This window comes from Tursiops truncatus, chromosome 10, assembly GCF_011762595.2.
Source record: "Tursiops truncatus isolate mTurTru1 chromosome 10, mTurTru1.mat.Y, whole genome shotgun sequence".
NCBI lineage: Eukaryota > Metazoa > Chordata > Mammalia > Artiodactyla > Delphinidae > Tursiops > Tursiops truncatus.
The window spans coordinates 80,428,300-80,443,047 of NC_047043.1; the positions used below are offsets into that span (position 1 = coordinate 80,428,300).

At 41.4% G+C, this 14,748-nt stretch overlaps 1 protein-coding gene across 5 annotated transcripts in view; it reads right to left on the reverse strand.

The window, feature by feature from the left end:
- The window catches only part of SUCLG2 (succinate-CoA ligase GDP-forming subunit beta), a 312,483-nt gene extending 297,782 nt beyond the window's left edge, over positions 1-14,701 (reverse strand). For all 5 annotated transcript variants that reach the window (XM_073787531.1, XM_073787530.1, XM_073787532.1 and 2 more), the window contains exon 1: positions 14,559-14,701. In XM_073787531.1, the coding sequence (XP_073643632.1) occupies positions 14,559-14,642 (84 nt within the window). In that variant the 5' untranslated portion in view covers positions 14,643-14,701. The remainder of the gene's footprint in view (positions 1-14,558) is intronic.
- Positions 14,702-14,748: the final 47 nt, after the last annotated feature.

Below are 14,748 nucleotides of genomic sequence, written 5' to 3' on the forward strand. Positions count from 1 at the left end.
GAACCGGCAAGAAACAGAAACTATAAACAGACCAATCATAAGCACTGAAATTGAAACCGTGAATAAAAATCTTCTAACAAACAAAAGCCTAGGACCAGATGGCTTGACAGGTGAATTCTATCAAACATTTAGAGAAGAGCTAACACCTATCCTTCTCAAACTCTTCCAAAATATAGCAGAGGGAAGAACGCTCCCAAACTCATTCTACGAGGCCCCCATCACCTTGATACCAAAACCAGACAAAGACGACACAAAAAAAGAAAACTACAGGCCAATATCACTGATGAACATGGATGCAAAAATCCTCAACAAAATACTAGCAAACAGAATCCAACAGCACACTGAAAGGATCATACACCATGATCAAGTGGAGTTTATTCCAGGAATGCAAGGATTCTTCAATAGACGCAAATCAATCAATGTGATACACCAAATTAACAAACTGAAGGAGAAAAACCATATGATCATCTCAATAGATGCAGAAAAAGCTTTCGACAAGATTCAACACCCATTTATGATAAAAATCCTCCAGAAAGTAGGCATAGTGGGAACATATCTCAACATAATAAAGGCCATATATGACAAACCCACAGCCAACATCATCCACAATGGTGAAAAACTGAAACCATTTCCACTAAGATCAGGAACAAACAATGTTGCCCACTCTCACCACTGTTATTCAACATAGTTTTGGAATTTTTAGCCACGGCAATCAGAGAAGAAAAATAAATAAAAGGAATCCAAATCGGAAAAGAAGAAGTAAAGCTGTCACTGTTTGCAGATGACATAATACTATACATAGAGACTCCTATATATGCTACCAGAAAACTACTAAAACTATTCAATGAATCTGGTAAAGTAGCAGTATACAAAATTAATGCACAGAAATCTCTTGCATTCCTTTACACTAATGATGAAAAATCTGAAAGACAAATTAAAGAAATACTCCCATTTACCATTGCAACAAAAAGAATAAAATACCTAGGAATTAACCTACCTAAGGAGACAAAAGACCTGTATGCAGAAAACTGTAAGACACTGATGAAAGAAATGAATGATACAAACAGATGGAGACATATACCATGTTCTTGGATTGGAAGAATCAACATTGTGAAAATGACTATAGTACCCAAAGCAATCTACAGATTCAATGCAATCCTTATCAAACTACCAATGGAATTTTTCACAAAACTAGAACAAAAACTTTCACAATTTGTATGGAAACACAAAAGACCCCGAATAGCCAAGGCAATCTTGAGAAAGAAAAATGGAGCTGGAGGAATCAGGCTCCCATCTTCAGACTGTACTACAAAGCTACAGTAATCAAGACAGTATGGTACTGGCACAAAAACAGAAATATAGATCAATGGAACAGGATAGAAAGCCCAGACATAAACCTATGCACTTATTTTTGATAAAGGAGACAAGAATATACAATGGAGAAAAGACAGCCTCTTCAATAAGTGGTGCTGGGAAAACTGGACAGCTACAAGTAAAAGAATGAAATTAGAACACACGCTAACACCATACACAAAAATAAACTCCAAATGGATTAAAGACCTAAATGTAAGGCCAGACACTATAAAACTCTTAGAGGAAAACATAGGCAGAACACTCTATGACATAAATCACAGCAAGATCCTTATCTAAAAGTTAACTCTGTAAGTTTTCCCCCACATTAAAATATTTTATATAAAATAGCTATAAAATCAATTTTATATCACTCATAAAAACCTCACCATAAACATATAAGAAACAAAAAAGAAAGCATCCATTATACTCACAACATGCCTGCTAGGAGTTCTGGAATTGGTACTCCAATCCTAACAGCACACTGTGATTCTGTGATTTATAATAAATATATATTTGGTCTTCATCCCCAGTCCTTGTACTGAGCTCTCAAAACCCTTGGAATTTCTTAAGTGAAGAGAGTGATAAAGGTGTCTTTGTTAAATGAAAGAGACAACTTTTGAAAAGCCACTAGGTAACCTAAGGATGGGGGTTGGTTGCCAGGGGAACCAGCCTAGTGATTAGAGGGTAGGGACTTTCAGTCCTCCTCCTCCACCTCAGGGGAGGGGACAGGAGCTAGAGATTAAGTTAAATCACTGAAGGCCAATGATTTAATCAATCTTGCCTATGTAATAAAGCCTCCATAAAAATCCCTGTACCAGGAGACTCAGAGAGCTCCGGGGGTGGTGAACATGTGGAGATTCAGAGAGAGTGCTACGCTCTATAACCCTCTCTACACACCTTGCCCAGGGCATCTCTTCCATCTGGCTGTTAGTGAGTTATATAGCCTTTTACAATAAACTGGTAACCTAGGAAGTAAAATGTTTCTCTACATTCTGTGAGCCACTCTAGCAAATTAATGGAACCTGTACAAGTGACAATGTAGACTTGATATTGGCCTCTGAAGTGGGGTGGGAGCAGTCTTGTTGGACTGTGCCCTTAACTTGTGGAATCTAATGCTATTTCCATGTCAACAATGTCAGAATTTAGTTGGATTGTAGGACGCCCAGCTGGTGGAGAACTGCTGGGTGGTATTGGAAAACCCATACACTAGAACTGATGTTAGAATCTACACCCTTAGGCTCAGCCTCCCCAAAAACCAGTCACAAGACTTCTGCTTCCATTTCAAGCTAATCTCCTCAACACTCAGCCATTCAATCCGTAATCATTTTTAAATTAGTGAGGATAATCTGTTTACAACTTCACTATCTCAAAACTTATTTAGTTTTTCTAATTAGTCACATAGCACATTTATTTTTTCATGCTAATTATAAAAAGGTTAAAAACTGAAAAAAATCTTTCTTTTCCCTGTATTGTTGGTTTTCAATTTTAATGATACATCACTTTAAAAAGAGTTCTGAACCTTAACAAAGAAACATTCACCATTAATAGTTTATTCGCTTAATGAAAAATAATTAATAACTCTCAGCTTTCTTTATATTAATTATTAAAGGCCTATGTAAGCCCTAAGGCTGGTATAAGAGTGCATATTAAATGTGGTTTTCCTCCCCTTCTTTTCAAAGTTAAGTTAACCCAAATATGTCCTTCAAAGTCCAGGTGGTCATTTGGACAGCAATTAGGAGAGCATTAGCAGAAGATAGTGACATCAAACAAAAGATAAAGATAGTTTCCTTATAAAAATGTGAAGAGATCTCCACTGATAAGGTGAAAACAGTAAATTTTCTGATAAAGCTAAATGGCTGGTCTCCACTCCCAATCTGGGGCTAAGTGCACGAAAGTCTTTTTCCCAAGGGACTTCATTGTAGTCCGCCACTCCTGACACCAATAAGGCACTACAGAGAGCCTCTCTCTCCTTCCATGTCATTTCCCCAACTTGACTGTTGTAATCCCCTACTTTGCTTACATTGTTCATCTCCCTTGCAAGTTGCAAGGTTGAGGGGGTTTAGGAGGAAGGCAGGGAAAACACTGAAGGAGGCTTTTTACAAAAATTAAGCCTTTCAGTTTATTACTTATGTAACCGTAACTGAATTATATATTTATTATATATATTTAATATATTTTAATTAACCATTTTCAATTAGTGTATTTTAATTAATATATTTTGATATTTTATTTAATCTATTTTACTTAAATAATATATTTTATTTAATCAACACATGTAAGTTAAATGTGATTTAATCATATTATGTAATGATTTAATTAACTATGATTTAACTACAATTTTTTTTCCTGAGAACATCCCTTTTATTTTTTTATGTTTATTTATTTATTTATTTTCTCATCAGTCATCCATTTTATACACATCACACATCAGTGCATACGTGTCAATCCCAATCTCCCGATTCATCACATATTATGTAATATGATTTAATTAACTATGATTTAAGTACAATTTATTAAAGCTAGTGACAATAATACCAAAACCAGTAACTAAAATTTACCGATCATCTAGGGCATGGTGCTAAGATGATATGCATGGCCTCAGTTAATCCTCACTGTAACTCTGGGAGGTGAATACTGTAGCTCCCTACATTTTACAGATGAGAAAACTGAGGCACAGACATTTCATCAAGTTTAAGAATGAACAACTTTTTTGCATCACTCTAATGTACCACTGGGAAAAACCTGCCAATCAATCTATGACACAACTGTAAAACACATCCATATGTCAGAGATGCTGAAATGTGAAAAAGAAAAAAGTGTGTCTTGCAATGAAATACCTAAGTAATTTTCAGAAGGTCACAAATCTACTAAGTGTTGCAAGCAAGATTTGAACACAGGCAGTCTGGTTCCAGTCCTGGTTTATGCCTATTATCCTGGCATAATAATTAACAGTGCTCCCTTTCAACTATCAAAAGTGCCCCAGTTTTAAGATAAAATATAGTCTTCATACTCATGGTTTAAATGAAATAAACCCTGTGCTCCGAGTCCCACCTCACTGCACCAGGGACTAATGTGGGAGCCAGCATCCTCTGCAGGTGGCTTCAAGGAAGTCCTGCCCAATATGGCAGTTTTTTATTGAGTGGTGGCAAAAGGACCCAAACAAATCCCCTTTGGGAAGCATAAAGTGGAAGTGAACCAAGAGAAGTTGGGTTATTTCAACTCAGAATATTGCTCCAAGCAAAGCTGAGGAAGTACTCCAGGGCCATATGAAGCCTATTGTCTACATTTGTCTTGGAAACACTTCACTTGGCTATTTGGGTGGACAAGCTGACTTCCCATGATACCCCATTTTTCCAATTAATAATTCTCTCCTGAGAATTATTTTAGTTATGATCATAAGAAAGCGGTCTAAAACAAGGCCCACTACCATGACCTTAATCTCTGATAAATTAATCTAACTAAGACCAGCCAAGTGAATAGTAAGAAGATCTTCAGAAATTTGGGAATGTGAAAAAGGAAACAAAGCAAACGTGAACATGTGTACTTGGAGAAAAGAAGATGGACAAGTTAGCAGCAGTTCATGAAGGAACTCTAAATGGATCAGGCCACCCCACCAACACTGCACTGAGAGCCCTCCTACTCAGGGGGCCATGGTGCTGCTCCTCTCCAAGACCTCCCCACCTCAGCCACAGGTGGTGAGGTGGAAGTGGACACCTTAAAAAGAACCAGCCAGTCTTTCAGCTGGCCAGTGACCCGAACGTGAGTGCAAAAGGATGAGCTAGACTGATGAGATGTTCTTGTTATTAGAACTGTGACATTCTGAGAGACAGAAGCTGAATGATGTGTTAGGGTTAGGAAGCTGGAGGGGGCCCAGGAATGGACAAAGTTATGGGCAGGTACAAGTTATAGAGAAATGGTACCACGAGCTAGCCACCAGTTAACACAACAGAAAAGGCACAGAGGAGCCAACACCAAGGAACATTAGTCTTGAGTTCCAGTATGTGTCCCTTTCAAAAAAAACATTTTTTTCCCCTTAAGAAAAGTCCAAGGAGATCTTTCAATCAAAGAAGCCTTAATAATCAACTGCGTGATCCACATAAGACTGAGAGCACAAAAGGAAATACCTAAGCCAGACTGCACGATTCCACCAGGGCCCAGAACGTTGTGAACGCGGGATAAGGGAGTCTTGGAGCTTTGGAAAGCTCTTCACTGCGCTCAAGTTTAGAAACGTGCACTTTGCAAGCCTGACATATTTATGGGTCTTTCTATTTCTCTTCTTTTAGTTGCCTGTTCTTGTTCTACGACCATAACAGCATGTCCAGGGAACACTTGGACACAAGGACGGAGCACATGGTCCCACAGCAAAGACAAGCAGGGATCTTTTATAACAACGGTAGCTCCTCACACCTTCTCTGCTCAGGGATGGTACACAGCCTTTTATCACCTTTTCGGTATACGGCAGTGGAGAGAACCAGCAATGGGGACTCAGCAGGGAAAGCATGAATCCTGTCCAGCTTCTTTCCTTAATAATGCCAATCTTTCTCTTCTATCCCCACTGCCATCATTTAGTCCATTTTAGTTAGGAGGTCCATATATCAGCTTTCCAGGCATAGTCTGGGTTTCTGCTATACCTGCTGGTGTAATTATTCACAGTGCTCATGTTCACTCTCAAAAGTATCCTGATTTGGCAAAAAATTATGTGGTCACCCTGATTTTGATCCAAACCCCCATCTTCCACTTCATGTACCACTGGAGAAAAAAAAAACTGTCACTCAATCTGTGACACAAGTGTACAAACATATGCAGTTTTCAGAGATGTTGAAATGTGAAAAAGAAAAAAAGTGAGTCTTGTAATAAAATATATAAGTAATTGTCACACATCACAAAGATAACCAGTACTGAGGGCAAGATTTAAACCCAAGCAGTGTGATTTCAGTCCTGGTTTATGCCTATTATTGTGGCATAACTACTACTGGCACTGAATTAGTACAACAGTCACCTGAATGATTTCCATTCTTAATCCTCCAACCCTTTCCACACTGTATGAAGAAAGAATACTCTGAAGCATAAAACGGCTCCTGCCACTCCTCTGTCTAAAACCCTTCAATAGGGGCTTCCCTGGTGGCACAGTGGTTAAGAATCCGCCTGCCAATGCAGGGGACACGGGTTCAAACCCTGGTCTGGGAAGATCCCACATGCCATGGAGCCACTAAGCCCGTGCGCCACAACTACTGAGGCTGTGCTTTAGAACCACAACTACTGAGCCCACTACTGAGCCACAACTACTGAGCCCACAACAACTACTGAGCCCACGCGCCACAACTACTAAAGCCTGCGCACCTAGAGCCTGTGCTCTGCAACGAGAAGCCACTGCAATGAGAAGCCCACACACAGCAACGAAGACCTAACACATCCAAAAAATAAAATTTAATTTTTTTTTTAAATTAGCCCCTATTAAAACCCTTCAATGGCTCCCCACTGCCCTCAATAACCAACCTTGACTCCATTACCAGACTCACAAGATCAGCAAAATTTTGCCCCTGCATATGTCTGCAGCCTCATCTCTCACTGCTCCCCCACCTCTAACTCCACAAAGCAGCCCTCCTGAAATTCCTCAGGGTCCTCAAGTCACAACCCTGGGACTAAGACAGCCTAGAAATGGAAATAGGGTAAGGACATGGAGAAATGGATAGGGGTAGAAAAAGAGATGCCAGACTCCCATCCCACCCCCACTCACAGGACCCAAACTCAGACCTATTCCTTAAGCTTTGCCATGTCTCCAGTATCGACTCAAACACTACATCAAACCCCTCTAATTTTAAAATAAAAGTAAATGTTAGAGGTAAGTGTTAGAAATCTATGCTTTTGTGACTAGTATCCACGTGCTATTCTTTTGGAATCATTTCTAGAAAGGGGCAAAAGCTGGCCACGTAATCAGCACACTGACCAAAGTCTGAACTCAAAATACCAGGAAACTCCACCCTCTATCACCATCCCCCAAAACTCAACCTCCAAAGGAAATGCAATTTCACAATTTCTCCAGCATTCCTGAAACGCTGAAGGCAGTCCTGTGCACAGGGCAGACAGTGAAGGGCATGTGCCAGTTGCCCTTGCGTACATGTTATGACTACAGTCTAGTGTTTGGGCGTCCCCCCACCTCAAACTTTTGATGCATAAGTGGTCCAGAAGCCATAGCTACTAAGTCAACACCAAGATGTGCAAACATTTCTGGAACAAGCAACATCCAGGATGGTGCAACTGAGTTCCCCACACAACCCTCCCCACTGCCACCTCAGGCCTCACCAGACCTTCAGCCCACCTGTGGAATAATGAAGATAACTGGGGCCCAGGAGACAGGGCTTGAACTCTCTGAGCCTCAAGTTCCCTAGATGTAAACTGAGAATAATCACCTCTGTTTCACATCGTTGATGCAGGATTAAGTGAAATAAACCATTTGGAAACACCAAGCCAGCACCTAACCCTGACATGGCAGCAAACACTAAATGCTTATCAAATCTGGGAAAGGAAAACTATTCTGGCTTGATGAAGCCAAAACAAAAAAAATTCAAGTAAATGTAGCTTCAAATTTACTGCAAGAGAAATAATCTCTCTGAGCCTACTATCTAACCATAATGTCAGACATCATGCATATCATCTTATTTAATCTTTGTAACTATCTGTAAGAATTATCTCCTTTCAGAGAACAATAAATTGAGGTTCAGTCAAGTTCAGTAATTAGTAGAGCAAGAACCTGGCAGACCCAGAATTTGAACTTAGTCCTATTTGAACACAGAACCATACCCTTTTCTCCTCACTGTTTCCCAGACCCTGGAGCCAGAGAAGGAGGGAGTCAGATAAGAGCCTGATAAGAGTCAGATAAGAGGACAATCATGCAGTGTTGATTAGTCCACCTAAGTCGGCATAAGTGCAAAGACCAAGCTGCCCATTACTCAGGGACAAAGAAAGGGGGAAAGGTCAGCAATCAGCATAACGGGATAGTTCAGCTCAAAAAGGACCCTTTGGCAATGTAACTTAATGTTTTAACAGCATAAGTAACTTATCAGCATGAGGCAGGTGACTCCCTGGCCCTGTGATTTTAAGCAGGTTATTTAGTATGACCCTTCTATGCCTCTGTTCTGTTATTTGTAACATGAAGACAGTACAATCTCCCCTGCAGTAACATTGTAAGGGTTAAGGAAATAATGTGCAGACATCACTTTGCACAGTCTGTCACATATGAAATGCACAGTCCTATTATTTTGAAAGTCCTTTCACAACGAGACTTTCTATAGCCCTTTCCTTCCCCATTTGCCTAAATTATCTGCATCAACCCTCATCTCTATTACTTACCTGCCTCTCATTTCTCTGTGTACCCCACGCATTTATTTAGACCACAAAAGCTTACTGAATACCTGGTCAGGCAGGCTGGGGAAATAGCAGTGCATAAGAAAAATCTTTGCCCTCATAGAGCTTACATTCTTACATTTGTGGGGAAGGAAGTCAGACAGAGAATAAAACAAACAAACAAAAAACACCTAATAAACCACCAGGTAAAGTGTTAAAATGCAGGCAAGGGGCAGAAAATAATCTCTGGGGAGAAAGTGAGTCAGATAAGATAATTAGGGAACGCCCTGTGGGAAGACCACTTTGAATCAGAAAGCTGAATGATGGGATAGAACAAGGCCTGAGATCAGAAGGAACAATGTTTCAGACTGGGAAACAGCAAGTGCCCCATGCAAGACCATGCAGTGTCACAGAAGACTAAGCACATAGCTCTACTGATCTCGCGATGCTACTGTATAATTTCTGGTTTACCCGCCAATTTTGCCACTAGACTATGAGCCCCCTGAGGGTGGGACTGTGTATCTTCCCTGCATTCACTCACTCATAGAACTCACTTATTAAAGGTATCTATATGCCCAGCATTCTCTAAAGCACTAGATTTACAGTGAAGAATTAATCAATATAGTCTCTGCCTTCAAGGCGCTTCCAACAAATAGCACTGGGCAAAGACTAAGCACTGAGAAAATATTTACTAAGTGAACAATATGTGCTTGATGTTCAGTTATCTAGTTCTATACCATGCCAAATTGTGGGCTTTCTACAGCTCTTCTTTCCTTCCTCATTTGCCAAGAAGATCGCCACTAGCTCTTCACTTCTGTTACTCACCTGCCTCTCCTCCATACCAAACTGTTCCCAATGACTCCTCTAATCTCCCCATCTTCTCTCTCCCCTCTGCCTTTGCCCACAGTCCACTCCACCCGGCATGCCTTCCCCTGCATCTTCTTTACCAGACTAATTCTAGTGTCATTTCCCCAAATTTCATTAGTATACTGACGTTACCACTTGCTCAAACGTGTAGAAATCTCTCAAGTTCTTCAGACAAAACGTTTTCATCAAGTAACAGAAAATGATGGGTGCACAGGTAGCAAAGGACAATTCCAGATTGAGTGAATAGTAAAAAGAGTTGAAAGACAAATGATCTGAAGTTGCATATGTAATTTCTTTTCCTCCCCAAAATACGAGATATGTCAGTGAGTTTCTGGGTGTTGTGCTTACAGAATTGGGCCAGGATACAAGTGCAGCAAAAGTCTCACTACTATGGGTCTGTGTACTCATCCATGAAAGAAGTGTTTCATTTACAGTAAACAAAACCAATTTGGGACAAGAGCTATCATTTACAGGTCTTCCCCACACAGAAGTCAGTAGTTTAGCAACTAAATTATTTGAGATGAATTTCCTTTTCTGACAGCAGAAATTGCAAGTGCACTTCATTTATAAAAGAAAAGAGTCAGATATTTATTCTTCTAGGCAAGAAGGCAGATAAAGGTGAGTCACAACTTCCAATGCAGCCTCCACAGCCATAGTTAGCTGACAGAAACTTGCACGTAAGCTTCAGTCCTTCACTTCTAAAAGCCAGGCATCCATCTTTCTCCTCTCACTTCTGGAAAGAACAGAAAATTAAGCTGGAGTCATCTATTCTGAGATACACAACAGCAGGGACAGGGTTTTGGTTTCCTTCAACAATACACATTCCTCCCTGAGTTCCTGGACAGAAGCTCTGGGCTTTGTAGAGAACCACAAAACAAGGATTCTACAACTAGGGGCCTGAGGGGCAGTGTTTCCCACAATGTCTTTGCTTCACCTACAACAGAACAGCTTTGTTAACTTCACCCAGCCATTATGAGAGGGGAAATGCACTAAAAGGCAAAATACCACGATCAGATTATCACTAACCATTTAACTTCAGTGCCCTCAGCCAAGACTTCCCCTAAGACATAACTAATGTAACAGGCTCATCTCTGTGCCCAACATGGCTGTGCCTTGCTGTATTGTGCTACCTATAACAGGGAGTGCACTGTACAGTAATTACATGCCTGGTCTTTGGCAGCCGGACTGGGATTCAGCTATTTTTTACTAGCTGAGTAACTCTGGGCAAAGCACTCTAAGCTTTTAAAAAGTCTTTATCAGACGCTACAAGTCCCCACTTGATCCAGCCCCTGCCTACCTCTCAGACCATGACTAGTACTGTCACTTTCCACCTCTTTAACTGTCTGGATATGTTGAGTTCAGGTCCCACCTCAGGGCCTTTGCACTTGCTGTCCTCTCTTCCCGAGTGTCACCTGGCTGGCTACTTTTCATTAATCAGGTCTCAGTTCAAATGTCAAAAAGTCACCTCCAGGATCTCACAAACATAATGTTGATTATGTGAGTATGCACTCATATAATACATTGTATAATTCCATTTACATAAAGTACAAAAAGGAACTAAACCAGTGTATGGTGGTGTAATTCAGGGGACTGGCTACCCTTTTCTGGGTGGGAGTAGTGATGGGAAGGAGCACCAGGGGGCCCTCTGGATTGCTGCTAAAAGATTAATTTCTTGATATGGATCTGATCTCCTGGGCATGTTCAGTTTGTGCAAACTCATCAAGCTGTTCACTTATAATATGTATATTTTTATTACACGTGTTACAATGCAATGTCGAATTGGTTTTCCTGGATCACCTAATCTATGACCCACCATCTTGGCTAAGCTATTCATTCTCCAGCCCATGACCTTGTTTTATTTTCTTCATAGCATTTGTCACTGGCTGAAATCATTTTCATTATTGTTTATGTATGTACAGTCTAGCCCTTCCCCACCCCCATTAAAATATAGTATCATGTGGCCAAGATCTCTGCCTGCCTTGTTTACTATCCCCAAATATCAGTACCTATAGAGTCTTGTTCTAGGTATAAATTGAATAGAGAAATATATGTAAAATAAGAAATGGCAAAAGGGTGGCCCTTTAAGGACATAACATCAATTGAAAGTCAAAACAGAGAAGCCAACAGCAGAAGAAATAAAAAATGTCAATGACATTTAGCATCAGGAGTATGTGTCAAATGTTAAATTTAACATCGAGGAGGGGGTACATAAAGTGCCATTCTTTGGCACCTCTGTGAGAGTGGTTAAAGTTACTTCTCACAGCAGAAACTGGGTCATTTATCTCTGTACACACAAGAATTTTGCATAAGGCCTGGTACAAAGAAGGTCTGAGCCAAGAAGAGTAGCAAGAGATTTCTGAGACGCTTGGTGAGCATTCTTAAGTTTCCAAGAAAAAGAGGGTCATATTCAACTGTAATGTCTGCCATGGGCAAGGGAGTAGGTAGGCACAACATACATGCAGAGGTAGGTGGAGCAGATACAAAGAAGCATTCAAGAATATGAAAAGGGTTCCTTACAAATCACAAACAATACTCACCTACTTTTATTGCCAATTCTAAGATGTTTATAAAGAAAAAATTAAAATGTGTCAGTAGTGTTGGTGACTTGGATGTTACATAGTAACTTTATGCTATGCAGAGTAACTTACATGCTGATATAACTTATTTTCATGAGGAAATTTACACCACAGCCTGGTATAACGGAAACTGAAAAGTAAACCTTTAATCTGTAATCAGTTCTGCCACAAACTCTCTTTATAACCTTGAACAAGTCCTTTAACTTTAGTGCTCAATTTTTCTACCTGTGAAATAAGCTAGTTGGATCTGATGCTTGCTAACACCCATTTCCAGTTCTTGAACACTGTGTACTATTCCTGACTTAAAAAAAAACAAAACTCATTTCCTAAGCTTATGTTCACAGGACAATACGCCATCCACAAGAATGTAAATCTAAGTTACTAGATGCAGTGAGGTAGGAGATCCTTTTACCCAGTCTTCTTGCCAAACCAAGGGTATCACCCACTCAGATTCTCTACAGTGTTGTGTTCAGACTCCCATTTGTTGGTAAGGCAAGAAGCCCTATCATACTTCAGCTAAACAGTTGGATTTCTCGGCACAATTATTTCCTTTGCTTGAGTTTTCACTGCCTTAGGCACCATGTTTCCCATCAATTCAAGTCTACTCTCATAGTTAGCACCACAGTTCTTGTTTTTTTCTAACACTTAAATAATGAATAGAACTTGAACACCTGGAGGTATTCTCCTTACTCTATTACAACAGTTATTAGTTATTTTAATTAGACAAAACCACCATTCCTTTTGCTATCCCACCATACTGTCAAGTGCCTATTAAAGATATTACAGTAATAAGTTATTAGCACCTTTTAAATTTACATTAACAAAAACAGACAAATGAGAAGTCAGGAAATGAAAGAAGAAAAAAAAAAAAAACCTTTCAGATGTCATAATTAACCAAAGCTTAGAGTAACTCAAAAAATCATTAGTAGCTATCTTTCAATTTTTAAAAAATATATACTATGCATATCCTAGTTAAAACTGCAGGAGTGATCATTTGTCTCCCATCAATTAAAGATGGGAAAACGGACAAGGACGATGCTCTGCTGTGGATGAGCCCCACACCATCCTTTCTTTAAAAGAGGGGCGATATTACTCATGGAGAATAAGAAGTCCAGTGGTTGATCACTTGTCCACGAGTCATCACCAACTCATAACTCCCCAAAGACCTTTTGACTACTGTGACTCTTGACACCTGCAGAAGGTATTGATCAAATCTACAGGAAGCCAAGTTCTAATAGCTATTCAGCATCCACCACTGGCCCTCCTAGGTTTTTATTCTCTTGAAACAAGGAGAAAGAGGACAGGGCCAATGCTCTGATGTGTTTTAGTGCTGGGACTGATTGCTCACTGAATTGAGGGAGAGCGTTTCCCATCTTTCTCCATGACCCCCTCATTTCACCAACTCAAGCACCACTACCCACCCCCCCCAAGTCTGCAAAAGCAGGCAGCCTGCAGAGAGCTCACTCCAGGAGGTGAGTTACTAAACCAGCAAGGCTGGGTTGGGTTTCTAGGCACCTTCATCATGTGCCCTAACAAACAGGCTCAAGAGAGAGATGGTTCGGAAGCAGCACTGGCAAAGCAGGTAGCTGAGGACAAACAAATGTTGCCTGCCATTTTAGTAAACAAGAATGTTGCTTGCCATCAAGTCAGCAGTCACTGCAGCCACCGGAGACAGTGCATCCTGAGGGGAATTCAGGATGCAGAAAAACAGGATACAGGCCCTAGAGAGTTAAGATGCAAATCAAAGGAATAACTTCAATAAAGCCCAGACTCTTACACCTTCCCAAATTGAGCAAAGCATTAAAATCACTACCTTGACATATCTGATTTTTGTGACTAGCCCTAATCTTTTGATGTTCCACTACAAGTTTTTTTTTTTGTTTTTTTTTCAGCCAAAACTCCCATATATCCTGGCTCCTCCCTTACCTCTTTGGAACAGTTCCTCAGAGCTATCCAGAAACTTCCCCAGGATACAACCCTCAATAATGCCTCCAATAAAATATATTTCCCAACTTTCAGGCTGTGCATTTTTTTTCTGTCGACATAATAACACCTCAGGACTCCAAAACCCAGTCCCAGGGACTTTTCCTTAACATGCCTGCAGCGCCTGGTACAGGGCCAGGCGCCCCCCGCAGCGCTAGGGTAACCCACGTCAGCGACAACTGAGAGCTGGGTGGCTCTCACTCCGGGGTGGCCCGGACTGTCATTCCCCGCTCCGCCTGGGACCCCCGACACCTGAAGCGGGGTGGGGGTGGGGGGATGCTGGGGTCTCTCGTGCGCCCCCGGGCGCAGCACCGCGCGTCCCCTCCACAGGTGCGGCGCCCTAGCGGCCGCGCACCGGGGCCAGGAGGAGATGGACAGACAAGGACAGGAAGGTATCACTGGCTGCTCCAGGCTCCCACCAAGAGGCCCGCTCACCTGGGACCTGGCCGCCAGGAGCGGGGACCGGAGCGCCAGGTCTCTCAGTAGTTTCCAGGCCTGCGCCACCACAGGGGCCGCCATCTTAACCAGAAAACTTGCGCGAAGAGCCAGGCGGGCCGCGGCAAACCAGGCAGGGCGCGGCGAGGGCGGGAAAGGGAAGGGAGGGGCGGGGCGGGGGCGGGGCCCG